The following is a 27,604-nucleotide window of genomic DNA, read 5'->3' on the forward strand; positions in this document are numbered from 1 at the left end:
TCTACACTGAGGGGGATCTATACTGATGGGGGTCTGCATTGAGGGGGTGTCTATACTGATGGGGGGGTCTGCACTGAGGGGGGTGTCTATACTGATGGGGGATCTACACTGAGGGGGGGCCTATACTGATGGGGGGAGGTCTACACTGGGGGGGATCTATACTGATGGGGGTCTGCACTGAGGGGGTGTCTATACTGATGGGGGGTCTGTACTGAGGGAGGGGGGTCAACACTGAGGTGGTGTCTGTACTGAGGGGGGTCTATACTGATGGGGGGGTCTGCACTGAGGTTGGTGTCTATACTAATGGGGGGTCTGCACTGATGGGGGAGTCTGCATTGAGGTGGGTGTCTGCACTGAGGGGGTCTACACTGAGGGGGGTCTGCACTGAGGGGGGTGTATATACTGATGGGGGGGTCTGTACTTAGTGGAGGGTCTATACTGAAGAAAGGGGATCTGTACTGAGGGAGGGGGATCTTTACTTAGTGTGGGGGGGGGGTCTATACTGAAAGAGGGGGGTCTGTACTGAGGGGGGAACTATACTTGGTGGAGGGGGGGTGACACCATTTTTTCCGCACCAGATGACACCAGCCTACTGACGCCACCATGTGTTACCACACACACCAGCGTGAATGGAGCCTACAGCTGCAGAATGTTAATGAACAGAATCTTTGGAATTCATAAAGACTGGCGCAGACAGATTTTGCGAAAGTGTCTCTCTAGTGTTGTAAAAGTGGTGCAGCGTGCGCCATATATCTGTCTGAAAACTTGTATTTGGCTCATGCTGCCCCTTTTTAGGACACACAAGACACTTTGGCAAAATCTGTGTGTGCCAGTTTATTTCTGTGTGCCAAAAGTGAGTTGGTCCTAATTGGCTCCATTTTCGTATGATACAAATGGTCTGTATTTTATTTTGAATTTGTCGCACTGAATGCAAAACAAATGATTTTAGCATTCAGCGTCCTATGAATTTGACGCAATACCTTAATAAGAGGAGGGGTGAAGATCAAAAAAGTGGCGCAGCGGCTATTGAATGCAGGAAAGAAGACATGTGTGAGCCCATGGAAGCAGACAGAAAGTTCCAGGGCTTGTGAGGGAAGTGTAGACTAGTTAGAAAGTCTTGTCCCTTCCTCCACAGTACAGGCTGTAGACAGGCCGCTGTATGGATTGTGTGTAGAGTGGGGGGAGGCCGTGCTCTGTATCTCACACACAGGCTGAGTTTGTGAAGCGGAGCAGAATCAGGAAGTCAGAGGGAAAACACACAGACATGTTTGATCACGATGACATGACGGAGGGGAGGAGGAGGAACAGGAACAGGGCCTGAATCTTTTACCTCGCACTACATACACCCACACCACCGATTCCTCCCCTCCCCCCTCCGCTACACCCGGCTGGCGCTGCTGATCAGGTAAGCGGTGTGTTGTGATCGGTCTTGCCGGCCCAGCCTTGCAGAGTCAGGGGTCGAGTCCCAGGCAGAGCAGCCATCGATCGGCTGGACAAACTTTCCAGAGAGAAGGGGAGGGAATAAACATGGCTCCTGTGATTGCTTTCCCCAAATCTTGCCGTCTCCGTGTGTGTGTGGAGCCTGGAGAGGGGCCGCTCAGCACGCTGTACAGATGGGGCTCATCACAGCTCCAGACTACCATGGTGTGGATTAGGGGAGGCCGGGGACAGAGCTGCCTGATCCTTCTCTATACACTAATGGAGATAGATGGCTCAGCCTTCTAGGGAGAGCTTTGTGAGAGCCTGTGTTATCTACACTACTGGGGGAGCCTCATGTGTGCTATATACTACTAGGGAGATCTGTGTGATCCTATTGTGTACAATATAGGGGACATCTGTATGATCCTCCTGTGTTGTGTACAATATAGGGGACATCTGTGTGATCCTCCTGTGTTGTGTACAATATAGGGGACATCTGTGTGATCCTCCTGTGTTGTATACATTACTGGGGGCATCTGTGTGATCCTCCTGTGTTGTGTACAATATAGGGGACATCTGTGTGATCCTCCTGTGTTGTGTACAATATAGGGGACATCTGTGTGATCCTCCTGTGTTGTGTACAATATAGGGGACATCTGTGTGATCCTCCTGTGTTGTGTACATTACTGGGGGCATCTGTGTGATCCTCCTGTGTTGTATACACTACTAGGGGTATATGTGTGATCCTCCTGTGTTGTGTACAATATAGGGGGCATCTGTGTGATCCTCCTGTGTTGTGTACACTACTAGGGACATCTGTGTGATCCTCCTGTGTTGTGTACAATATAGGGGACATCTGTGTGATCCTCCTGTGTTGTGTACAATATAGGGGACATCTGTGTGATCCTCCTGTGTTGTGTACAATATAGGGGACATCTGTGTGATCCTCCTGTGTTGTGTACATTACTGGGGGCATCTGTGTGATCCTCCTGTGTTGTATACACTACTAGGGGTATATGTGTGATCCTCCTGTGTTGTGTACAATATAGGGGGCATCTGTGTGATCCTCCTGTGTTGTGTACACTACTAGGGACATCTGTGTGATCCTCCTGTGTTGTGTACACTACTAGGGGTATCTGTGTGATCCTCCTGTGTTGTGTACACTACTAGGGACATCTGTGTGATCCTCCTGTGTTGTGTACACTACTAGGGACATCTGTGTGATCCTCCTGTGTTGTGTACACTACTAGGGACATCTGTGTGATCCTCCTGTGTTGTGTACACTACTAGGGACATCTGTGTGATCCTCCTGTGTTGTGTACACTACTAGGGACATCTGTGTGATCCTCCTGTGTTGTGTACACTACTAGGGGCATCTGTGTGATCCTCCTGTGTTGTGTACACTACTAGGGGCATCTGTGTGATCCTTGTGTTGTGTACACTACTAGGGGCATCTGTGTGATCCTCCTGTGTTGTGTACACTACTAGGGACATCTGTGTGATTCACCTTTTGTTGTATACACTACTAGGGACATCTGTGTGATCCTCCTGTGTTGTGTACACTACTAGGGACATCTGTGTGATCCTCCTGTGTTGTGTACACTACTAGGGACATCTGTGTGATCCTCCTGTGTTGTGTACACTACTAGGGACATCTGTGTGATCCTCCTGTGTTGTGTACACTACTAGGGACATCTGTGTGATCTTCCTGTGTTGTGTACACTACTAGGGACATCTGTGTGATCCTCCTGTGTTGTGTACACTACTAGGGGTATCTGTGTGATCCTCCTGTGTTGTGTACACTACTAGGGGTATCTGTGTGATCCTCCTGTGTTGTGTACACTACTAGGGGTATCTGTGTGATCCTCCTGTGTTGAGTACACTACTAGGGACATCTGTGTGATCCTCCTGTGTTGTGTACACTACTAGGGACATCTGTGTGATCCTCCTGTGTTGTGTACACTACTAGGGACATCTGTGTGATCCTCCTGTGTTGTGTACACTACTAGGGACATCTGTGTGATCCTCCTGTGTTGTGTACACTACTAGGGACATCTGTGTGATCCTCCTGTGTTGTGTACACTACTAGGGACATCTGTGTGATCCTCCTGTGTTGTGTACACTACTAGGGACATCTGTGTGATCCTCCTGTGTTGTGTACACTACTAGGGGCATCTGTGTGATCCTCCTGTGTTGTGTACACTACTAGGGGCATCTGTGTGATCCTTGTGTTGTGTACACTACTAGGGGCATCTGTGTGATCCTCCTCTGTTGTGTACACTACTAGGGGCATCTGTGTGATCCTCCTCTGTTGTGTACACTACTAGGAGCATCTGTGTGATCCTCCTGTGTTGTGTACACTACTAGGAGCATCTGTGTGATCCTCTTGTGTTGTGTATACTACTAGGGACATCTGTGTGATTCACCTTTTGTTGTATACACTACTAGGGACATCTGTGTGATCCTCCTGTGTTGTGTACACTACTAGGGGCATCTGTGTGATCCTCCTGTGTTGTGTACACTACTAGGGGCATCTGTGTGATCCTCCTGTGTTGTGTACACTACTAGGAGCATCTGTGTGATCCTCCTGTGTTGTGTATACTACTAGGGACATCTGTGTGATTCACCTTTTGTTGTATACACTACTAGGGGTATCTGAGTGATCCTCCTGTGTTTTATACACTACTAGGGGTATCTGTGATCCTCCTGTGTTGTATATACTACTAGGGGTATCTGTGTGAGCCTCCTGTGTTGTGTACATTAGTGGGGGAGATCTGTGTGATCCTCCTGTGTTGTGTTCATTAGTGGGGGAGATCTGTGTGATCCTCCTGTGTTGTGTACATTAGTGGGGGAGATCTGTGTGATCCTCCTGTGTTGTGTACATTAGTGGGGGAGATCTGTGTGATCCTCCTGTGTTGTGTACATTAGTGGGGGAGATCTGTGTGATCCTCCTGTGTTGTGTACATTAGTGGGAGAGATCTGTGTGATCCTCCTGTGTTGTGTACATTAGTGGGGGAGATCTGTGTGATCCTCCTGTGTTGTGTACATTAGTGGGGGAGATCTGTGTGATCCTCCTGTGTTGTGTACATTAGTGGGGGAGATCTGTGTGATCCTCCTGTGTTGTGTACATTAGTGGGGGAGATCTGTGTGATCCTCCTGTGTTGTGTACATTAGTGGGGGAGATCTGTGTGATCCTCCTGTGTTGTGTACATTAGTGGGGGAGATCTGTGTGATCCTCCTGTAATGGGTTCTGTACAAGATTAGGAAAAAGGGGCTGTTTAACTCATCCAGTGCTGGCATGGCATTCATCTACTTTCCTGTGCTTTCTAGAAGATTGTAATTGACAGCAGCTGCTCATCCAGAAGCACTGGTTCTCAGAGGCCTGGCTGTACACTGTGTGAGAGCTGATCACACTTGGCAGCCCTAGTAAAGTCACATGTGGGAATGCATTGCTAGGACACTATTGGCTCCTCTATGGGGTCAGTTGAAGAGATCTATGGATCATCATGATTTAGGTAGCCTCGGTATTTGTTGTTTTCAGTGTAGATGATCCCGAATCCATTCTGTGGAGAATGCACAACAATCTAGCTGTATGTATTTGGCATTATATAGGAATCCTGCAGTGATGGAGAACATGGCCCACTACCAATGGGTCTCAAGGTGATGACAATGAATGTGAGGTTCAGCCAGAGGTGACGTTGTGGCATTACAGAAACCAGCGTGTATATTTGTAAGTCACGTGTTGGTAGATATGATTTTATTCCCTGGTATTTGGACAATGTAGTACATTTAGTATACCAGAATGCTGGTTTTCTGTGTGATGTGGCATAAGCTTGAGAAGCTTGCACTCTTTGAGATATAGCAAGCAGTGGTTCCCATTGTGGCACTACAGGTCCCAGCGTGTGTACCTTGTACTTCACAAATTCTGCCTATCACGGGGGCTAGATGGGCTGTATTCTAACATTACATGCACACATTCTGGTATACTAAAGCCTAGAACACACAGGCCAAATTTCGGGTGGCATCAGCCGGTTCAATAGACACCAGCCAACATTCGGCATTCAGTCTGACAGAACTCGGCTTCTGTTGAAGGGGCATGACTGAAAAAGGTGTGCTAATTGGCTCCCGATTAGCGCTGAGAGCTTACTATCGGAAAAAACGCTCGTCTGTATGCTGTTCCGACACACCAAAAACGACGCATGCTCTGAAGCAAGTACGAGACGGAAGCTATTGGCTACTGGCTATTGAACTGTTTTCTAGTCCCGTCGTACGTGTTGTATGTCACCGTGTTCTGAACGGTCGGAATTTTGGTGTGACCGTGTGTGTGCAAGACAGCTTGAGCGGAATTCCGTCAGAGAAACCTTCAAAGTTTATTCCGACGGCAAAAACGATCGTGTGTACAGGGCATAAGACCTAAAATGACTCCTCCAGGTAATAAAGGAATAAAGCCGTACCAACCCACAGATGTGAAGTACAGGGTACACATGCTGGGAACTTGTAGTGTCACAATGGGAACCACTGCTTGCTAAACCTCAGAGTACAAGCTCCTTAGAAAAATGCCATGTCACACAGAGAAAAAACATTCTTAGCTATAATTGTGTTTTTCTGTGTGACCTGGCACACACTCTGTGAGGTTTAGCAACCAGTGGTTCTTTTTGTGACACTAAAGGTTCCCAGCGTGTGTACCCTGTACTTCACAATGTCTGGCTGCCATGGGGGTCTAGGTGGGCTGTATTTCACCTCAGAAAAGCTATTTGAGCTTTAGAGAGTGCCTGTTTTTCCAGTATATGACATAGCATTACTCTGAATGACTCGTTGTGGCACTGTATACGTCCCAGGCTGGCCAGGTCTGCTGTATTTTAATGTTACAAGAAATGATAATTGTCATTTTGGGAGGGTTTTTCTATGACAGAGCATTGTTCTTTAGCTTGCACTCTATGTATAGCCACCGTGTTCTCACTGTGGCACTGCAGGTCCCAGTATGATTACCCTGTACTTCCACAACAGTTTGTTCTTCACTGTTACATAGAAGAGCTTGCACTCTGACATCGAGAAAATACGGGGGCCTGCCATCCCTGGCTTCATAAAATGTTAGCTGCTCATTCATTAGCTTCAATACATTTTGAGGTACTGACCTGGAACAAGTATGGAACAGATCAGGAATGTGGACTTTGCTATGACTTTCTAATCTGCATGCTTCTTCCATGTTGGTACCCATGGAAGTCATGTGGCCTGGGAGCTGGCAGTAAATATTCTGAGGGGGATTAGAGCAATGACAGCCCCTGCGTGTCTGTCAGTACAGGTCTGGCTCTCGTTGTGGCACTGCAGCTAGTGTATTTAGACCTTTCACTGCATTGTCACAGCTGCCCTGTTTGGAATATGTTACTTTAAACTAAGCATTGTAGAATCTTTGTGTTTTATTAATTTTTCATAATACTTGTTTTTGTTGGGAAGAAGTGTAACTAATGCAGGTGAATAAGCCGTTTTCTATTCATGGTCTTGCTGCTTATAAGGCACTTCAGTCTCCAGGCATATGGTGCTGGGTGACAGAAGTGCTTTATCACAGGAGCTTGCAGTCGGTTAGGAAGAGGCTGTGTTGATGCTAGCACGTGTAAGACCATGAGGCTCAGTGGCGTGTGACATGCAGCAGGGCTTTGATTGGTCAGTTCTGTTTCTATGCTTCCAGGTCAGGTAGGGCAGATTTAGACATGATTACTAACATGCCCCACTTGGATAAGTAAACTGTGTGCTTGTGTAAGCTTATCAGGTGCAATGGCTTTACCTAGGCACTTCTACGTTGTTTGCAATAAGTTGTGATTCTCAAACCATTGTGTTCTCTCACAGACCAACTTATATATGAATATTGATATACTGTATGTATTGTGCATGATGGCAAACTTTGTTTATTCTCTCTTTATTAGTTTTACTCAGACACAATACATAAAAAGACAATAAAGACCACATGCAAAACTACGTATACATCATCTTATAATATCTATGATATGCCACATAACGCAAAACTAACCCATGTGCCCCCCCCCCCAAAAAAGTAACTAATACGTTCCCACTTGTACATATATTCATACTTTCCTTTGTTTTCATGTCTCCTTAACAGTCCATGAGTAAAAAAAAATATATATATATATATATATATATATATATATATATATATATATATATATATATATATATATATATATATATATATATATATATATATATATTTTTTTTTTTTTTTCAGAAAGGGGGCAAATACACATAGTTTTTTAAAAAAGTATTTGCCCCCTTTCTGATTTTTAAACTTTTTTTGCATATTTGTCAAACTTAAATGACTCAGATCTTCAAACCAATTGTATTATTACAATTATTTATTATTGCAATTTTTTTTAAATTCAGCCACATTGGAGGGTTTTCAAGCATGAACGGCCTCTGTAATGGCCCGTACACACAATCCGAATGTCGTCCGAGGAAGGATCGTACGATATTCGGATCGTGTGTACACTACTTTCGACAGCCGATTACGACCGGTCATCCGATATTATTCGACCGGACATGCACGAAAATTTTCCTCGTACGATTCCAGATCATACGATTTTCTTATAGCCAGTATAGTTGTTGTCCGAAAATACAATACAAATACATTACAACACATAACATCACTTCTGATTTTTTTTTTTTGTCTGTCGTACGAGAATTTTTGTTTTTATTTAGCTATTCAATTTCTACTTGCGACTATTAAGCTAGAACGGTCGTACGATCAGTCGTACGATATTCAGGACGTGTGTTCGAGGCATTAGGTCATGATACAGCAACTCAATTGGTTTTAAGTCCGGGCTTTGACTTAGGCCACTCCAAAACCCAAATTTTGCTTTGTTTCAACTATTTGGGGGTGGACTTCCTGTTGTGTTTCGTATCATTGTCCTACTGCATAATCCAAGTGCACTTGAGCTTGAGGTCATGAACTGATGGCCAGACATTTTCCTTTAGGATTTTCTGATAGTCATGGTTCCATTAATTACCGTATTTATTGGCATATAACGTGCACTTTTTTCCCCTGAAAATCAGGGGAAAATCGTGGGTGCGTGTTATAGGCCGATCCCCGCCAATTTTGTGTGATCGGAGCAATTGCCGCCATCGCCGCTGACATACACAGCCGTGTGTAAATTCAAATATGGCGCCCAGACTGCAGGGATTTGGCGGAGCCGAGATACACATACCCGAGAGTCCTCGGCTTTTCTCGGTGCCGCTTACAGTCCCGCCCAGTCCCGCCATTGGACCTGTGTTATATCCATCATAGGGCGGGACTGTAAGCGGCGCAGAGAAAAGCCGAGGACACTCGGGTATGTGTATCTCGGCTCCACTGAGTCCCTGCAGTCTCGGCGCCATATTTGAATTTACACATGGCTGTGTATGTTGGCAGGGATCGATTCGCCGCAATCACACAAGGCTGCACTAGGGCAAAGCTGCACTGACATGGCTGCACTGGGGCAAAGCTGCACTTACAAGGCTGCAATGGACACTGGGGCAAAGCTGCACTGACAAGGCTGCACTGACAATTCTGCACTGGGGCAAAGCTGCATTGACAAGGCTGCAATAGACACTGGAGCAAGGCTGCACTGACACTGACAAGGCTGCAGATGGACACCGATAATGCTGCATTGATGGGCATTTCAATGTAAGTTTTTCTTCCCTAAACTTTACTCCTAAAAGTTTTTTTTCCTTAAAATTCCCTCCTAAACTTGGGGTGCGTGTTATACGCCGATTAATACGGTATGTTAAGTTGTCCAGGTCCTGAAGCTGCAAAGCAGCCCCAGACAATCACACTACCACCACCATGTTTGACTGTTGGTATGATGATCTTGTTATGAAATGCTGTATTAGTTTTATGCCAGATGTAATGAGATGCACACCTTCCAAAAGTACATTTTTTTTTTTTTGTCTCATCAGTCCACAGAATATTTCAGTCTCGGGGATAATCAAGATGCTTTTTGGTAAATATGAGAAAAGCCTTTTACCCTGTACACACGACCGTTTTTCCTGTCGGAATAAACTCTGAAGGTTTTTCCGATGGAATTCCGCTCAAGCTGTCTTGCATACACACGGTCACACCAAATTCCGACAGTCCAGAACGCGGTGACGTACAACACATACGACGGGACTAGAAAACGGAAGTTCAATAGCCAGTAGGCAATAGCTTCTGTCTCGTACTTGCTTCAGAGCATGCGTCGTTTTTGGTACGTCGGAACAGCATACAGACGATCGGTTTTCTCAATAGGAATTGGTTCCGTCGGAAAAATTTAGAACATGTTCTCTTTCTAGGTCCGTCAGAATTTTCAACGTAAAATCCGATGGGGCATACACCTGATCGGAATATACGATGAAAAGCTCCCGTCAGACTTTTTCTGTCGGACATTCCTCTCGTGTGTACACGGCATTAGTGTTCTTTTTGGTCAGCAGTGGCTTTGGCCTTGAAACTCTCCCATGGATGCCATTTTTCCCAGTGTCTTTCTTATTGTTGAATCATGAACACTGATCTTACCTGAGGCAATTGAGGCCTGCAGTTCTTTAGATGTTGTTCTGGAATCTTTTATGACCTCCTGGATGAGTTGTCGTCATGCTCTTGGAGTAATTTTTGTAGGCCAGGCACTCCTGGGAAGGTTCACCACTGTTCCAAGTTATCTCCATTTGTGGGTAATGGCTCTCCCTGTGGTTCACTGGAGTTCCAAAGCCTTTGAAATTGCTTTGAAACCCTTCCTAGACTGATACATGTACATTACTTTGTTTCTAATCTGTTCTTGAACTTTTTTAGATTGTGGCATGATGTGTGGCTTTTTGTGATAACGTGCTTCACTTTGTCAGACAGCTTCTATGTATGTGGTTTCTTGATTCGACAGGTCTGGCAGTAATCAGGTCTGGGCATGGCAAGTGAAATTTAACTCCACTTTCCAAAAAATTGTGGTTAATCACAGTTCATTCATGATTCAGCATGGGAGGGGGCAATTACTTTTTCCCATAGGGCCAGGCAGGTTTGAACAGCTTTTTTCCCTTTTTAATAAATGACAAAATTTAAAAACTGCATCTTGGATTTACTCGGGTTATCTTTGTGTAATATTGAAATTTGTTTGATTATCTGAATCATTTAAGTGTGAGAAATATGCAAAAAAATAAAAAATCAGGAAGGGGGCAAATACTTTTTCACACAAGTGTGTGTGTGTGTGTATATATGTATGTGTGTATCCATCTCTATCTCATGGCCAAAAATGTTGCCGCCCCTGCATTTCTGTCAGATAATGCACCACTTCTCTCCCCGGAAATTGTTGCAATTACAAATGTTTAGGCATTCCCATGTTTATTTCTCTTGTTTGTATTGGCACGCCCCTTGGAAAAAAATAACTTAAATCTTTCCCTTCCTGTAACCATCAGTGAGTTTCTTAAACCGCTCTACTGGCATTTTGGACCACTCTTCTTTCGCCAACTGCTTCAGGTCTCTCAGATTGGAAGGGTTCCATTTGCCAACTGCTGTTTTGAAATCTCTCCACAGGTGCTCTATGGGATTTAGATCTGGACTCATGGCTGGCCAGTTCAGTACTCTCCAGCACTTTGTCTTAAACCATTTCTGGGTGCTTTTTGATGTGTGCTTTGGGTTACTGTCCCGCTGTAAGACCCATTACCTTTGACGGAGACCCAACTTTCTGACACTGGGCCCTACATTGCACCCCAGAATTCTTTGGTAGTCTTCAAATTTCATAATTCCATGCACACGGTCAAGACATTCAGTGCCTGAAGCACCAAAGCAACCCCAAAACATCAGTGAACCTCCACCATGTTTGACTGTAGAGACGATTATTTTGTTTAAAGGCCTCATTTCTTGTTCTGAAAACAGTAGAATGATGGGCTTTACCAAAAAGCTGTAATTTTGATTCGCCTGTCCACAGCACATTCTCCCAAAAGGATTTGGCTTTTTTATGGTTCTGTGTCAGCAGTGGGGTCCTCCTAGGTCTTCTACCATAGCATCCATTTTCATTCAAATGGCGACGTATAGTGCGAGCTGACAGTTGTACCCTGTGTCTGAAGGTCAGCAGGAATTTGTCTGGAAGGTGATTGGGGTTCTTTATCCACCATTTGAACAATCCTTTGTTGCAATCTGTGATCAATTTTTCTCTTTCGTCCATATCCAGTGAGATTGGCTACAGTGCCATGGGCTGTAAACTTCTTGACAATGTTGCGCACAGTGGATACAGGAACATTTAAAGTGGATGTTCAGTCTAAAACTAAAATCTCTAAATCTACTTGCAGGCACAATGTAAGACTAACCTATCTAGCCCTGTAAAGTAAAACTATACATACCTTCTCTAAAGCTGATCCGATCCCACATTGATCTGTCGGCGGCAGCTTCTCTTTGTAGGCGCGTGCAGAAGAGGCAGCGACAACGTCTATGGGTGACGTCACTTCCCCGACATTTCACAGCTGTTGTCAGCTGTGTCCTGCACAGAGCTTCTGCCTCTGGAGACCAGACTGGATCAGCTTCAGCAAAAAGGTATGTATAGTGAGTTTTGCTTTACAGGGTTAGCTAGTCTTAGATTGTGCCTGCAATTAGAATTAGAGATTTTAGTTTTAGGCTGGACTTTCACTTTAAGATCTCTGGAGATGGATTTGTAACCTTGAGATTGTCCATGTTTTTTCTCAAATCCTCGTACAACTTTGATGCTCTTTCTCTTCTCCATGCGGCACACAGAGACACGCAACAGAAAGGTTGAATCAATTTTTCACCATTTTTAACTGGTTGCTGGTGTGATTTCTATATTGTCAGCACCTGTTAATTGATACAGGCGAGTTTAACTACAAATTACAGGAGCATCACAAACTTGGAATGCAATTTTGAAAAGGTTCCAATCATTTTGTCCAGTCTATTTTTCGAGTTTTGCGTGGAATGTGTCAGATTTGGCTTCTTGTTTCTCCACTTTTTTGTGTCATATATACCAATACAAACAAAAGAAATAAACATGAAAATACCTAAACATTTGTAATTGCAACAATTTTCTTAGCACAGCGATGCAGGTGTGCCAATATTTTTGGCCATAACGAAAAAAAAAGTAAATTATAAGATTCCACTTGTACATATATTTATATAAGGATTGAGAAACTCAAAAAATTGGTGGACTTTGTGGGCACATAATGAGAGGAAAAATCATTAAAAAAGTATAAATTTTATTGCAGCATAGTTAAAAAACCTATAAACGACATGAAAAAAACACCCTGTATGGACACAGTTACCAGTTACCCAATAGTGCAGTTACAGAGGGCTGGATCAAGAGTACAGGGATTGACTTGGTAATATATCAAAGTGGAAAATAATTGATCCAGTAACGCCTCCAAGAACTTGCTCGTCGACGCGTTTCACTAAATTATTAGCTTCCTCAGGACTAATACTGGGTAGGTGCTGGTAAATCTGTGGCTCAGAGTATGGGGACACCTCACAAAACTAGACAGACATCCAAAAAGATGAAGTTTCAAGTTTCATGTATATGTATGCAGCAACAAAGTACACGCATATCTCGTGGTCTATAGTAGATACCACTGATGCATAACAGTCATAGATTAGAGATGTAAAAATATTAGAGTGTAGGCCACACAGAGGTAGGTTGTCAAAGGTTCTCACTATAAACGTTTCCAACAAAGTATCAGTAGTACCAAGTATGGCCCAAAGACACAGTACCAATATATTAAATTAATAAATATAGGGCTCCCTCCGTTATATCTGAGCATATCTCAGAGTATAAGTATCATACTTATCCCAAATGGGGAGGCCTATTATTGAGGCCCAAACAGATAGTGCCGCGTAAACGAGGGAGAATATATATACCCCCTTGGACACTGCTCCAGTGTATACAGGTTTCCTCTCTATGTGCCTAATGGAGAGGAACAGATGCTCAATAGGGTTTAGGTCTGGGGATATGCTTGGCCAGTCCATCACCTTTTACCCTCAGTTTCTTTAGCAAGGCAGTGGTCATCTTGGAGGTGTGTTTGGGGTCGTTATGTTGAAATACTGCCCTGCGGCCCAGTCTCCGAAGGGAGGGGATCATGCTTTGCTTCAGTATGTCACAGTATACGTTGGCATTAATGGTTCTCTTATGCCTTGTTTCCACTGAGTGGATCAGTTTGGTTTGGTTCAGTACGGTACGCTATTTTGAGTGTTTCCATTATAAAAGCAGTCCATACAACCGAACCGCACCATTCAGGGTCCTGCTTCAGATGTGGGGCCATAGAAAATGGTTTGGTTAGGGTGGAGCTACGATACATTCCACTGATTGGCGGACGTGTGACGCCATGCTAGGTATTTTTTCTAAACCCACGTATGGCCCCTGGCGGTCCGACTTGCAGTGGAAATGCTCACCTGAATAGGCCGGACCATTCTAGACCTTCCAAACTGTACCGACCCGAACCGATCCGCTCAGTGGAAACGAGGCATAAATGAACTGTAGCTCCCCAGTGCTGGCAGCACTCATGCAGCCCCAGACTATGACACTCCCACCACCATGCTTGACTGTAGGCAAGACACACTTGTCTTTTGTCAGGTCACCTGAGTCCAGTTGACAGATGCACACCGTGATCAGTTTCCCTGTCCCTGCTGAAGAAAAGCATCCTCACAACATCATGCTGCCACCACCATGTTTCACAGTGGGGATGGTGTGTTCAGGGTGATGTGCAGTGTTAGTTTTCCGCCACACATCGTTTGTTTTTAGGCCAAAAAGTTCAATTTTGGTCTCATCTGACCAGATCACCTTCTTCCACATGTTTGCTGTGTCCCCCACATGGCTTCTCGCAAACTGCAAATGGGACGACTTATGACTTTTTTTCAACAATGGCTTTCTTCTTGCCACTCTTCCATAAAGGCCAGATTTGTGGAGTGCACGACTAATAGTTGTCCTGTGGACAGATTCTCCCACCTGAGCTGTGGATCTCTGCAGCTCTCCCAGAGTTACCATGGGCCTCTTGGCTGGTTCTCTGAATGCTCTCCTTGCCCATCCTTTCAGTTTAGCTGGACGACCATGTCTTGGTAGGTTTGCAGTTGTGCCATACTCTTTCCATTTTTGGATGATGCATTGAACAGCGCTCCATGAGATGTTTAAAGCTTGGGATATTTTTTTTTTTTTTTTATAAATTAACCCTGTTTTTAAACTTCTCCACAACTTTATCACTGACCACAGCAGAGTATCACACTATGGTCAGTTTCTCTCTTCTTTGAGCTGCCCCGGAATACAGTATAGCCATGATCCAGCGGGACGCCTAGGGGGTTGTTATTACCAGGTCCAAAACCAGGGGCATTCCTGTGTGAGTCCAGCAGCCGTCTTTGGAAGCTAAAGGCCGTGGCTGGGTTACAGCCGATCGTTTGTTGTTGCCTGCTATCTGGTAAGCAGGCAATTTATATGGTGGTCAGGCACTTCTTCTATTTTGTGTAAAGTCACTGTGGTGGTTACCTGATTGATCCTATGGACTATTGATTTATCTATTTATGGACTGATTTCACCATTTATGATTTATGTGTTTGAGCACAGCTCTTTTCCATTTTATCTAATATTTGTGTGTATTCCACAACTGAGTTGCTGCTTTTGTCTCAATTTTGTCTTCATTTTTATTAAGTCTAGCGCGGTTTTCAAATTTTTTATCACTGACCTGCCTAGAGTGTAGGGCTGCAACTAACGATTATTTTTATAATGAATTAGTTGGGCAATTATTGTTTTGATTAATTGAATAATAACCTTAACAAAAGTGTGTTGTATAATTTAGTTAATATGTAAAGTTTAAAATTAAAAGGCAATTTATTCTTAAATATCTCTATGCAGTGGTAAATATAAATAACCAACTATATGGTTAGGGAGTAAAATCTCTAATCCCTGCTGAGAATAAGACAGAAGAGATATACTGTATATACTATTAGAGGTTGAATCTGGTAAATATCATCAGACTCAGAGATCAAAGACTGTTTTGCGGATTTTCACACAGAATTGTAATATATTATGTATGACAGACTACCTTGTCATAGGCAGGTAGCTTGATAAACCCTACCTGCGCCTGCTGTCACTTATGCTGGCCATATGAAAACCATGTTTTCCTTCAAAAAGAAATTTCATTTTAAGAAGCTTAGTTCGATTTTGTAATCATTAGTGGGGTCAGGTCAACGTTCGTTTTCGACCACAGTGATGGGAAAATTAGAAGAAGCAGAATAAAAAACTTCTTGGTGAAAGGAATTTTCAGACAGTGTTTGTGGTTTTTGTTCAGAAATTACATTCATTTTAAAACTGAATGTTAACCACTTCAGCCCTGGCGGATTTTACCCCCTTCCTGACCAGAGCACTTTTTGCGATTCGGCACTGCGTCGCTTTAACTGACCATTGCGCGGTCATGCGACGTTGTACCCAAACAAAATTGACGTCTTTTTTTTTTTTTCCCACAAATAGAGCTTTCTTTTGGTGGTATTTGATCGCCTCTACATTTTTTTTATTTTTTGCGCTATAAACAAAAAAAAGAGCGTCAATTTTGAAAAAAACGCAATATTTTCAACTTTTTGCTATAATAAATATCCCCCAAAAATATATAAAAAAACGATTTTTTTCCCCTCAGTTTGGGCTGATATGTATTCTGCTACATATTTTTGGTAAAATAAAGTAAGCGTATATTGATTGGTTTGCGCTAAATTTATAGCGTCTACAAAATAGGGGATAGTTTTATGGCATTTTTAGTTTTGTAATTTTTTTTTTTTTTAAATTAGTAATGGCGGCGATCTGTGATTTTTATCGGGACTGCGACATTATGGCGGACACATCAGACTTTTTTTTTACTTTAACACACAGGACAGTGATCACAGCTCCCGATGGCAGTGATCTCTGTCCTGTCACTAGGCAGAACGGGGAAATGCTTTGTCTACAAAAGCATCTCCCTGTTCTTCCTCTCAGTGACAAGATCGCGGGCACCCAGCGGACATCGAGTCTGCGGGACCCACGGTCACGGAGACCACGGCGGGCCCGCGACACCGCTTCTTGAAGGGGACGTACCTGTACGCCCTTTTGCTTACCAGCGCCAATCTGCCGACGTACATCGGCATGCGCTGGTCGGCAAGTAATTAAAAGCGAGAGAAATTTTTAAGCGACATTCTTTCATTCAGCGACTGTACAAAGATTTTTCGTAATGAATATTCTTGTCCGAAAATCGATATGTGTATGGCCAGCATAAGGCTCAGGTCACACAATGCAGTTTGCGTTTTGATCTGTTTCTGCAGCGCTTTTTGCTGTGCGTTTTTTTTTTTTTTTGCTGTGGGTTGCATTTTTTTATGCTTTATTTTGGCCAATTTGTTGTTGAGCAGATTAACTGGTTGCCGCCTGCCCATGGTCAAATGACGGCGGGGCGGTGCGGCTCTTGTTCTGGGACGCTGTCATATGACTGTCCCAGAACGGCTGCTCTCGTGTACCCAGCGCGGCGGCCACGCCGCGTTGCTAGGAGTGACCCTGTTCTGTGTAAAGAGCCGTGTCCAATCACAGCCAGTCACATGTAAACATGGAGATGCCGGTAATTGGCTCTCCTCATCTCACACTGACAGTGTGTGTGGCGAGGTGAGCCGATCAGGGCATCTCCTCACAGTGACAGCAATTGGTGCCCACCACTGCCCATTAGCCATGCCAGTCAGTGCTGGCAATCAGTGCCTCCCATCAATGCCCATCACTGCTGTCCATCTGTACTGCTCCGTGCCGCCTATCATATTTGTGCTGATCAGTTATCACTAAAACTTAGTAGTCCAGGTGATCCATTGCGATCTCTTTAAGGACAGTACTTCTAATAAACCAATTGATTAGGTGCTGGGTCACTGACCACTACAAAGTGTCCGGACACTGTTCAGTGTTTTGTATTTTGTGTGTGTTGTCTTGTCTCTTGATAATTTTATACATATGGTTACTTTTACATTACCATATTGCGATAAACTGTTTTCATGGAATACATCAATGTGTTTGATTTAGTAGTTTGACTTAAATAAAAGAAGAGATATTTAATTTAATAAATTTAGTAACCCCCTTTTTTTTAATCGGCATTCTCCACACCCGGGTAATCCCCTCCTTTTTTCTATAGTATGCCTAGTGGTTACAGCAACAACACCACCCAAGGTGAATGATCAGAGATTGGTCATTTAATGTATTTGACCATCCACAAGTGAATTGCTTGCACATTCCCCTTCCTCCCTCTCCCACTTTTTTCTCCATATAAAAGTCAGCAGCTACAAAAAGGTGTAGCTGTTGACTTTTAATAATCGGACACTCTCACCTGTCTCATGGTCCAGAGATGCGGGCGAACAAAGCCCCACTCCTCTCCTCGGCGTCGGCATTGTGACTGTGGTCGCCCGGCATTGTGACACACTGCGCATGCGCGGGCTGGGCAATCTTCTGGGACCTATGACGTGTCCCAGAAGATTGCACGGAGGGGGAAAGGTGAACTTCCTTCCGCCCTGGGAGGAAATGGGAGCTAGATGCCCCTAAATAGAATGTATCCCCCCCCCCCAAAAAAAGTGACATGCCAAATGGCATGTCAGGGGGTCACCTTCACTTAAGGCGGAAGTTCCATCTTTGGGTGCATCTCAGCTTTAAGTGTAAATGTGAGGTCTCTGATCTCACATTTAAGGCTGCATTCAAACCTGAGGGTATCGGATTCAGGTGGAAAGTCGTGTGTTTTTGCCACAGTTTTTTGCAGCGTTATTGTACAGGTCAAAAGGTACCAATGTAAAAAGCAGAAAAACGCCTGTAATCCGCCCAAAAAGAAACACTTTTTTGAGCGTCAGGCGACAGAACGCTCAGATGTGAACAGGGGCCATTTAAATTATAGGGATTTTGCTTGTTTGCTGTTTTGGAGCTTTTGAGATGAGCATTTTACGAGCTGAAAACTCTCAGGTGTGAATAGGCCCTTAAGGTTCTGTCATGCTTTTTTTCTGTTACAACGGATGTTTACATTCCTTGTAATAGGAATAAAAGGGATCCCAATTTTTTTTTAAAAGGACAGTGTAAAAATAAAAAGTAAAATATAAATAAGAAAAAAAAAAAAAATGTAAAGTGCCTCGTCCTGCTGAGCTCACGCGCAGAAGCGAACCCATACGTAAGTCGCGCCCGCATACGAAAACGGTGTTCAAACCACGTTTGTGAGGTATCGTGATCGTTAGAGCAATAATTCTAGCAAAGACCTCCTGGGACTGCCTGTAATACAGATATCCTGGGACTGTAAATTATATAGCATAAACCTTCTCATTGGCCTGTCTCTCCATAGGCTATCCCCTCTTCGGTCTATCATGAATGCTGCTGCCAGACTTATCCACCTTACCAACCGCTCAGTGTCTGCCAACCCTCTCCTCCAATCCCTACACTGGCTCCCAATCTCCCAGCGAATTAAATTCAAAATACTAACCACAACATACAAAGCCATTCACAACTCTGCCCCGAGCTACATCACCAATCTTATCTCCAAATATCTCCCAAATCGTCCTCTCCGCTCTTCTCAAGACCTCCTACTCTCAAGCCCTCTCATCTCCTCCTCTCATGCTCGTCTCCAGGATTTCTCCACAGCCTCTCCCATCCTCTGGAACTCGCTACCTCCACCTGTCCGGCTATCCCCTACTCTAGCTGTCTTCAGGCAATCCCGGAAAACTCCTCTCTTCGGGGCAGCCTATCACGCCTCCAGTTAATCTTTTACCACTCCCATCAGCTCATGCCACATTTACAACCTTTTGTACCACCTGCCCCACCCTATTAAGATTGTAAGCTCTTCTGAGCAGGGCCCTCTTAATCCTCTTGTATTTTATTGTATTTTAATTGTATTGTCTCCCTTTTTATTGTAAAGCGATGCGTAAACTATATAAATCCTGTATTATAATAATAAATCTAGATGGGGGAATTAAGTAATGTTTGTTGGCCTATACAAGCCCCTACAGGTGGCTCGAATTTTGGCCAAGTTCTGCTAAATTGGCTGAAATGTGAGCTGTGAGCAATTTTGCAAACCCCACTCGGCTCAACAAAACATGATTTAAAAATGCACTGAGCCGGGTGGAAAACAGATTAGCTGAGCAGCGATTGCATTTTACTAGGTGCTGCTCATTTTCGGCAGCACCCTTGTGTTTAGGCAACTGCATTTTCTGCTGCTACCTGAATCTGTGTTAATTTAATCGCCAAAAAAGTTTTCTTCATGGTTTTTGTCAGCTGCATGTTTTCGGTGACAAAAACCAAAGATTAAAACTTTTTCAAATCAAATGACAAAAATACGACTGAAATTAAAATGTAATTTTTTTTACTAAAACAAATTAAAAATTTGACATCAAAATTAAAAGTGGTCAAAAAAGCAATACTCTTGTTTGTTTACGAAACACTTTTATTTAACCATTTGCCAACCGCACACTGTAGCTTTACAGCTAAAGTGCAGACCGGCTGTGCAGAATCACGTGTGTGTGTGTGTGTGTGTGTGTGTGTATGTGTATATATGTGTATATATATATATATATATATGTGATTCTGCTCTTCCGGTTGGGGCGCACACCCACGACTAGGCTGTGCTATGATTGTTCACAGCGCAAGACGAACAGCGGGTGCCCGCCAATGGATGACTGCCAGCATCCGCTGATCAGCAAGGAAAAAGACAGGACAAAGCTTTGTAAACAATATAGAGCTTAGTAAAGGCACCTCACAGTAAACACTGGTTAGGTACACAGTTAACTCTTTGATTGCCCTAGATGTCTAACCCCTTCCTAGCCAGTGTCATTAGTACAGTGACGGTGCATATTTTTAGTATTGGTGTCAATGGTTCCCACAAAGTGTCAAAAGTTTCAGTGTCAGTTTGCCCGCCATAGTATCAGAGTCCCTCTATAAGTCTCTGATCGAGAACATTACTAGTATAAAAAAAAAAATAAAAATTCCAGTACATATCCCATAGATTGTAGATGCTGTAAGGTTTGTGCAAACCAATCAATATACGCTTATTGGGATTTTGTTTTTGTTTTTTTACCAAAACTATGTAGCAGAATACACATTTGGCCTAAATTTATGAATTTATTTTTTCTTTTTAAAGTGTTTTTTACTTTCTGAAAAAAAAAAAAAAAAATATTGTCTAGTGGTTATGAAGATTTTACTTGATACTTGTTTTCATTATTAACAGAGAACTGTTAAAAGTTTTTATATTCAGGTAATATGTGCAATGGCATTACAGCCAATAGAGATGACAGTTTGTTTTTTTTGTTTTTTTAAAGTTGCACTTACGTTTTTGTTAATAACACTGGAGATTTTAGTCGACTAAGATAAGATTAAAACTAAAATGGTATTTTAGTCAAAATAGCAGGCAGTAGAGATTCTGCCATCCATGCGTGGATGGGAAAATCAGTTGTTTTTCTCTTGTTCAGCGCCTGCGGACAGCACAAGAGAAAATTTAGCTGTTTATGGTGATTTGTACTTTCTGTAACTGATAATAAATATTGAGTTATTCAGCTGCTTCAACATAACTGTTTTTAATTGAAATTTAGGGCTGGTAACACAACACATGCATGTTTTGAGAATTTTTTTTATAGAGGTTGTGTTGCAATTGAAGGTTGCATCTCACTACAGTATGCTACTTTTCTCTTCCATATGTCTATCAATGGAAATACCACGCTTACATTTAATGCCATTCTGTTTGACCGCATTATTGAAAATATAGGACCTTCATACGCATCGGCCCTCCAAGTACAGTGCGGATATCTTCCACCGGAGTTACTACTGGGTTTGTGGCTCCTGTGCTGTGATGACGTCACTCCCGCGCATGCGTGCGGGAGCCGCCGGTCACAGCACCAGCGGCCCGTTTCTTCTGTGCGCATGTGCCGATGACGTCGGGAGTAGCGCATATACTGAATATCTCCTAAACTGTGCAAACTTAGGAGATATTCAAGGTACCTACAGCTAAGCCTTGTTATAGGCTTACCTGTAGGTAAAAGTGCTGTAACAGGGTTTACAACCACTTAAGGGCCCTTTCACACTGGGGCGGCGGCGGCGGTAAAGCGCCGCTATTATAAGTAGCGCTTTACCGCCGGTATTCGGCCGCTAGCGGGGCGGTTTTACCCCCAGCTAGCGGCTGAGAAAGGGTTAAATACCACCGCAAAGTGCCTCTGCAGAGGTGCTTTGCCGGCGGTATAACCGCGCTGTCCCATTGATTTCAATGGGCAGGAGTGGTGAAGGAGCGGTATACACTCCGCTTCTTCACCGCTCCGAAGATGCTGCTAGCAGGACTTTTTTTCCCGTCCTGCTAGCGCACCACTCCAGTGTGAAAGCCCTCGGGGCTTTCACACTGGAGGCAAAGCAGCGGCACTTTCTGGTCGGTTTGCAGGCGCTATTATTAGCGCAGTAGCGCCTGCAAATCGCCTCAGTGTGAAAGGGCCCTTAAGCACTACTCCCAGAATACTTCAAAACTTCTGATCTCCTGTTGGCCCTGAACCCTCCTGGTGAGTCCTGGCTCCACTGTTTCCAAATGAGAGATTATTATTATTCACTGCAAAAGCAGGGTTCCCTCCATAGATTCTGCACAGCTTTTGAACTACTGTGTCTGCACACCTCAGGGTCCTACCATTCAATCTCCTTGCTCTACATTCTTTTAACCAACGGTGCACATCAGTGCTGCATATAGTGCCTCCTCATCAGTGCCCTTCAATGCAGTCTCATCAGTGCCCATTAGTGAAGGAGAAAAAAAAATACTTAGTTTCTGTCAGAAAAGCTTGTACAGTAAATAAGACTTTTGTGGTCTTTTTTTTTTTTACTAAAAAAAATATATAATAAATAATCTTGGCCTTCTGATTTTTTTTTTTTTCGGATGTATACTGCACTGATTAAACGAAAATCCTTAGTTCTCGTATGAGAAAAATGTTCCAGTTTGTCCCTTCAGATAATTTCACATGAACTGTCATGACTGGCTCTCGAAAGCTGTGTACTAACGATCACATTATTGTACGATCACTTTGAAGGCGGTATTCTTTTCCTCCGATTTCCTGATTGGGTGTACTAGACTTTAGAATCAGAAAGAGGATTACGATAACAGTGAACTGCACAAATAAAAGTTAGGACGGTGATTTTTACATTTTGGAGCATATGGCTGACTTGTTGGTATATTAGCCGCTTCAGCCCTGGAAGATTTTACTCCCTTCCTGACCAGAGCACTTTTTGCGATTAGGCGCTGTGTTGCTTTAACTGACAATTGCGCGGTTGTGTGGCGTTGCACCCAAACAAAATTGATGTCCTTTTTTTTTTTTTTTTCTTCCCCACAAATAGAGCTTTCTTTTAGTGGTATTTGATCACCTCTGCGGTTTTTTATTGTTTGTGCTATAAACAAAAAAAAGAGCAACAATTTTGAAAAAAATATTGAAAAAAACGCAATATTTTATTACTTTTTGCTATAATAAATAGCTATAATAAATATCCCCCAAAAATATATAAATATTTAAAAATATATAAAAAAATTTTTTTTTCCTCAGTTTAGGCCGATATGTATTCTACATATTTTCGGTTAATGATTGTGGAGGGGATTATTTATGTTATAAGGTTACTGCGTAGTAGTCTGGCTATGGGTAGGAAAACATCACTAAATGCTGTCTGACAGACTTTTGAAAACGTAAACCTATTTTTATATATTGCATTTGTTTTTATTTTTTAGAAGACCTCTTCATAATATAGGAAGGAAAGCTTTTATACAGCAGCCTAACACAATGTGCTGCTTCAATTCATTGTGGAGTTAACATTAGCAGGTTGACGTAAGTGAGAAGGACCTCTGTGCTTACATTAGGATTCATTCCAAGAGTTCTTCCAGCCCGTGTCTGAGTTTTCACGTCAATTGCAGAAGCAGTCTCATACGCAATATGTTTACGGCTTCTGTATTTTGTTGAAGATGCTGACAAAACAATACAAACCATGTACATGTGTTTTTTATATATGCCTGACTTATTGATGTCTATAAAGCATGTATTACATAGATTTATGCATGAATGGCTTCTAAAATTTGGTCTGACCTTCATCGAAGGCCCCTGTCACATGACCAATCCGATTTAGGTCCTTTTTTTTTTTTTTTTTTTTTTTGGCGGACCTGATTGGACAGTCTGTTCACCCACAAACAAATGTTATGTTAAATGGGCTACAAACAAATGACTTCTTCTTAAAAACGGAGGGAGACAACAGGAAGTGAGATGAAATCTACCCCTAGGAGAGGAAATTCTCTCCTGTAAGAGTTATTATTTGAAAAAGGTACCTCCACTGATGCTTTATCACCAAAATGTTCAAAATCCAACTGTCACAGGGACAGAAAGTGAGGTGAAATCTTCTGACCAGGGGCACAGACATCAAAACAAATCTTACAGGGGTGATGATAACCCTTCCCTATATTATCCAAAAAGCTTAAATATTTTTTTGGCTGGAGCTACACTTAAAAAATCTTACCTGTTCCAACTTGCATAAAAATGCAACTTAAAGAGGAACTGCAGTCTGCTCACATAATTTGTAATAAAAACATCTTTGCCATTCTGAAGCTTCCCTCCAACCACTTTGCATATTATTTTATATATTCTGTGATTCTGTACTCGCCAGATATGCTGCAGAAAGCTCCCTCCAATAAGTATGGCTGCAGCCATTTCAACTGTGGGCAGCTGAAGCTGCTGCCTGTTCACTTCCTGGATTTACACAGACACACACCTCACAGCTCTGCAGCTTTCATTGGCCCTCTTATTACTCATCCCCCTCCCTTCCTGGGAAACTCTCATGAGAGTGAGAGAGAGCTGTGTATGATGTCATAAGCCTAGGCTTTTTACCAGCCACGAAACAGGAAGTGGGCTGTATAAGTCAATTACTGTCAGAAAAAAAAATGTTTTCCTATCCAAAGTTAGAACAAGGTGCAGAGGATTTAATAGATAGAAAGAAATCTAGTTCCACTTTAAGCACAAACCTACAGACCCTATCTTGTTTGTAACCCGGGGACTGCCTGTAATTGTATTATATTCAAATTTTTAAATTAATATAATAAATATGTATTTATTGTCCGCCATTTTTGGCACCTTTAGCGCAAGAAAAGTTCAAGAAAAATGCATCCCTTTTAAGTTCTATGTAAGTCTTCACACTAGACCGTTGCGCTTCCATTGTGGTGTTAAAAATCCTGCTTGCTGCATTTTTAGTCAAAGGGGTTGTAAAGATAAAAATTTTTTCACCTTAATGCATTCCATGCATTAAGGTGAAAAAACTTTTGACAGTACCGCCGCCCCCAGCCCCCCCGTTTTACTTACCTGACGCCTCGAATCTTCGCTGCTCGTCCTCATTGCAGCTCAGCCTGGTCGCTGATTGGCTGCAGTGGATGGATTGAAAGCAGCGCAGCCATTGGCTCGCGCTGCTGTCAATCACATCCGATGACGCGGCGCGCCGGGGGGCGGGGCCGAGTGATACAGCGAGCGGCTATAGCCGCCGGCTGTATCACGGGAGCGCGCCCGCAAGCACTCACCACCATGCGAGGGAGCTCGCATTAAGGTGGTAAATGCTTGCGGGGAGGAGCTGAAACAGCCGCCGAGGGACCCCAGAAGACCAGGTTCGGGGCCACTCTGTGCAGAACGAGCTGCACAGTGAAGGTTAGTATGATATGTTTGTTATTTAAAAAAAAAAAAAAAAATTACCTTTACAACCCCTTTAAAATAAATGGACCTCCCCTTTTGAAATGCATTGAAAACGCAGTAAGAACACATCAATTATGCACCCGTGTTACATTTTTGATGCAGCTTTTGAGTCACATGACCTATGAAAAACACACCATAAGCACAGTAAAATCGCGTGCATTTTCAATGCCATTATCGGCACCTTTCTCTTATCGGCAAAAGACAGATGACACCATTGCCGAAATTCCGGTGCATTTCTAATTTTTACTATAGGCTGGTTGGCAAGTGCTAAAGACTTGTGCCAAGTACAAGATTTTCTTTTTATGGGCATCCATGGCTTGGGTCAAAAACAGCATTGTAACAATTCCCTGAAATAATCTGACTTTTTTTTTGTTACATGTGACAAAATTAATTCATAGACTATTCTTTAGTAAAATACTTTTTAATAGTAGTCCCTGCTTCAGTAGTATTCAATTAAATCAACCATACAATAAATGCATTTAGAAGTATCTAGGGCAGGGATATGCAATTAGCGGACCTCCAGCTGTTGCAAAACTACAAGTCCCATCATGCCTCTGCCTCTGGGTGTCATGCTTGTGGCTGTCAGGGTCTTGCTATGCCTCATGGGACTTGTGGTTCTGCAACAGCTGGAGGTCCGCTAATTGCATATCCCTGATCTAGGGTATAGTATTGCTACTTATGATATTTGTAATGTGGAGAGCTTGGGACTGGTTGTGGTATACTTGGGTTTACTTTAGTGTGTGTGTGTTTGTGTCTTTTATTTTTTTATTTAAGCAGGGAACTTTTGTGAGCTTTATTTTGTGGCCAGTTTAAGAGGGAGACTGGTATTGGGGCAGTGATGTTGCTGTCCGTTGTTTTGGATCCTGTCCTTGGACAGAAATGGGAAGAGACTTCAGAATGCATAGTGAATTTATAGAGCACTAGGTGTTGTGTGTGCCAGAGCTTAGTTTTAGTGACATGTTTGTTCAAAAACGGTGTACAGTAATACCTCGGATTGCGAGTAACGCGGTTAACGAGCTATTATTTTAAAAAAATCCTGACTCTGTTTGCGAGCGTTGTCTCGCAAAACGAGCAGGATTCAAGCCTCTGCGGTGTGCATTATCGCATTTGGCCAGAGGTGTGGGGGCGCAGGTGACACTTGGAGCTCAGAGCCACTCGGAAATACTCAAACGCTCCGTTTCCAAGTGTTTCTAAACCTCTCCGAGTGCATCCGAGCGGCTCATGCTGTACTGCATACAATAGAAGTCACTCTGGAACGAATTATCTGAGTTTCCATTGACTTCTATGGGGAAACTCGCTTTGATATACGAGTGCTTTGGATTGCAAGCATTCTTCTGGAACAAATTTATGCTCGTAATCCAAGGTACCACTGTATTTATTTTACGAATGTGTACATTTTAAAGATGTGCCCCTCATTTCTTAATTATCCTTTTTCTCTTTCTCAGGCACATAACATCCAATGTCTACACCAACAGACCCGGGTGCCATGCCTCACCCGGGGCCTTCTCCTGGGCCTGGACCTTCACCGGGCCCCATCCTAGGACCTAGTCCAGGACCAGGGCCTTCTCCAGGATCTGTACACAGTATGATGGGTCCTAGCCCCGGACCTCCTGGTGTTTCTCACCCACTCTCAAGCATGGGTACAGATTATCCACCAGAGGGCATGCATCAAATGCACAAGGTAAGATGAATTGGTACCAAAGTTAATAATATTGAAATAAGTGTATATATGCTGTAAGCGTACAGTGAAATTACTTTATCAGCAGAAATTTAGTTTTTTAGCAATCGTAAAAATGTTGTATTGCAACATCCTGCTTCTAATATGGTGGTAAGAGTCTTGTTTCAGAAATCCTTTTTTTACAGATTTTTTTTTTTTTTAATATATAATTTTAGTATTGTAGGCGATCGCCTTATTGACGTAACCTGCTATTTTAATCTAAAATCTGCCATATTCCTTCACGACATTGACTCTTTTTTTGGCATATAGCAGGGACCACCAGATGAAACCAGAACATAGTTAATGATCCTTTACACTCCATACACTATCTATCTTTTTTTAACCATCTCCCGCCCGCCATATAGTAAAACGACGGGCACAAGATAGCTCTCTCATTCTGGGACGACATCTTATGACCTTATCCCACTCTCGCCAAGCTTGTGTGCTGTGGGGCGATCGGTGACACACTGTGTCCCTGGGACACGGCCCATCCCCAATCTTGATAAAGAGCCGATGACGAGGCTCTTTACCAATGTGATTAGCTATGTCCAATCACAGCTGATCACATGTAAGCAAGGAAATGCCGGTTACCAGCTTTCCTCTCCTCAAACTGACAGTGTGAGGAGGAGAGCCTATCTGTGGCATTTCCTCACAGGGGAGACCTGCACAGCTAATCAGGGCAATGATTATCAGTGCAACGATGCCAGTTAGTGCCCAGCAGCAATGCCAATCAGTGCTGCATATTCAGTGCCCATCAGTGCAACCTCATCAAGGAAGGAGAAAAA

The 27,604-nt window shown here is 43.2% G+C and overlaps 1 protein-coding gene across 3 annotated transcripts in view; it reads left to right on the forward strand.

Moving 5' to 3' along the window:
* The first annotated feature begins 1,241 nt into the window (after nucleotides 1–1,241).
* SMARCA2 (SWI/SNF related BAF chromatin remodeling complex subunit ATPase 2) overlaps nucleotides 1,242–27,604 on the forward strand; it is a 273,379-nt gene continuing 247,016 nt past the window's right edge. For 2 of the 3 annotated variants that reach the window (XM_073634901.1, XM_073634899.1), the window contains exons 1-2: nucleotides 1,242–1,405; nucleotides 26,548–26,783. In XM_073634901.1, coding sequence (XP_073491002.1) covers nucleotides 26,562–26,783 — 222 coding nt within the window. In that variant the 5' untranslated portion in view covers nucleotides 1,242–1,405; nucleotides 26,548–26,561. The remainder of the gene's footprint in view (nucleotides 1,406–26,547; nucleotides 26,784–27,604) is intronic. The other variant, XM_073634906.1, reaches the window with a different exon arrangement.

The sequence above is a fragment of the Aquarana catesbeiana genome, linkage group LG01 (assembly GCF_042186555.1).
Source record: "Aquarana catesbeiana isolate 2022-GZ linkage group LG01, ASM4218655v1, whole genome shotgun sequence".
NCBI classification, from domain to species: domain Eukaryota; kingdom Metazoa; phylum Chordata; class Amphibia; order Anura; family Ranidae; genus Aquarana; species Aquarana catesbeiana.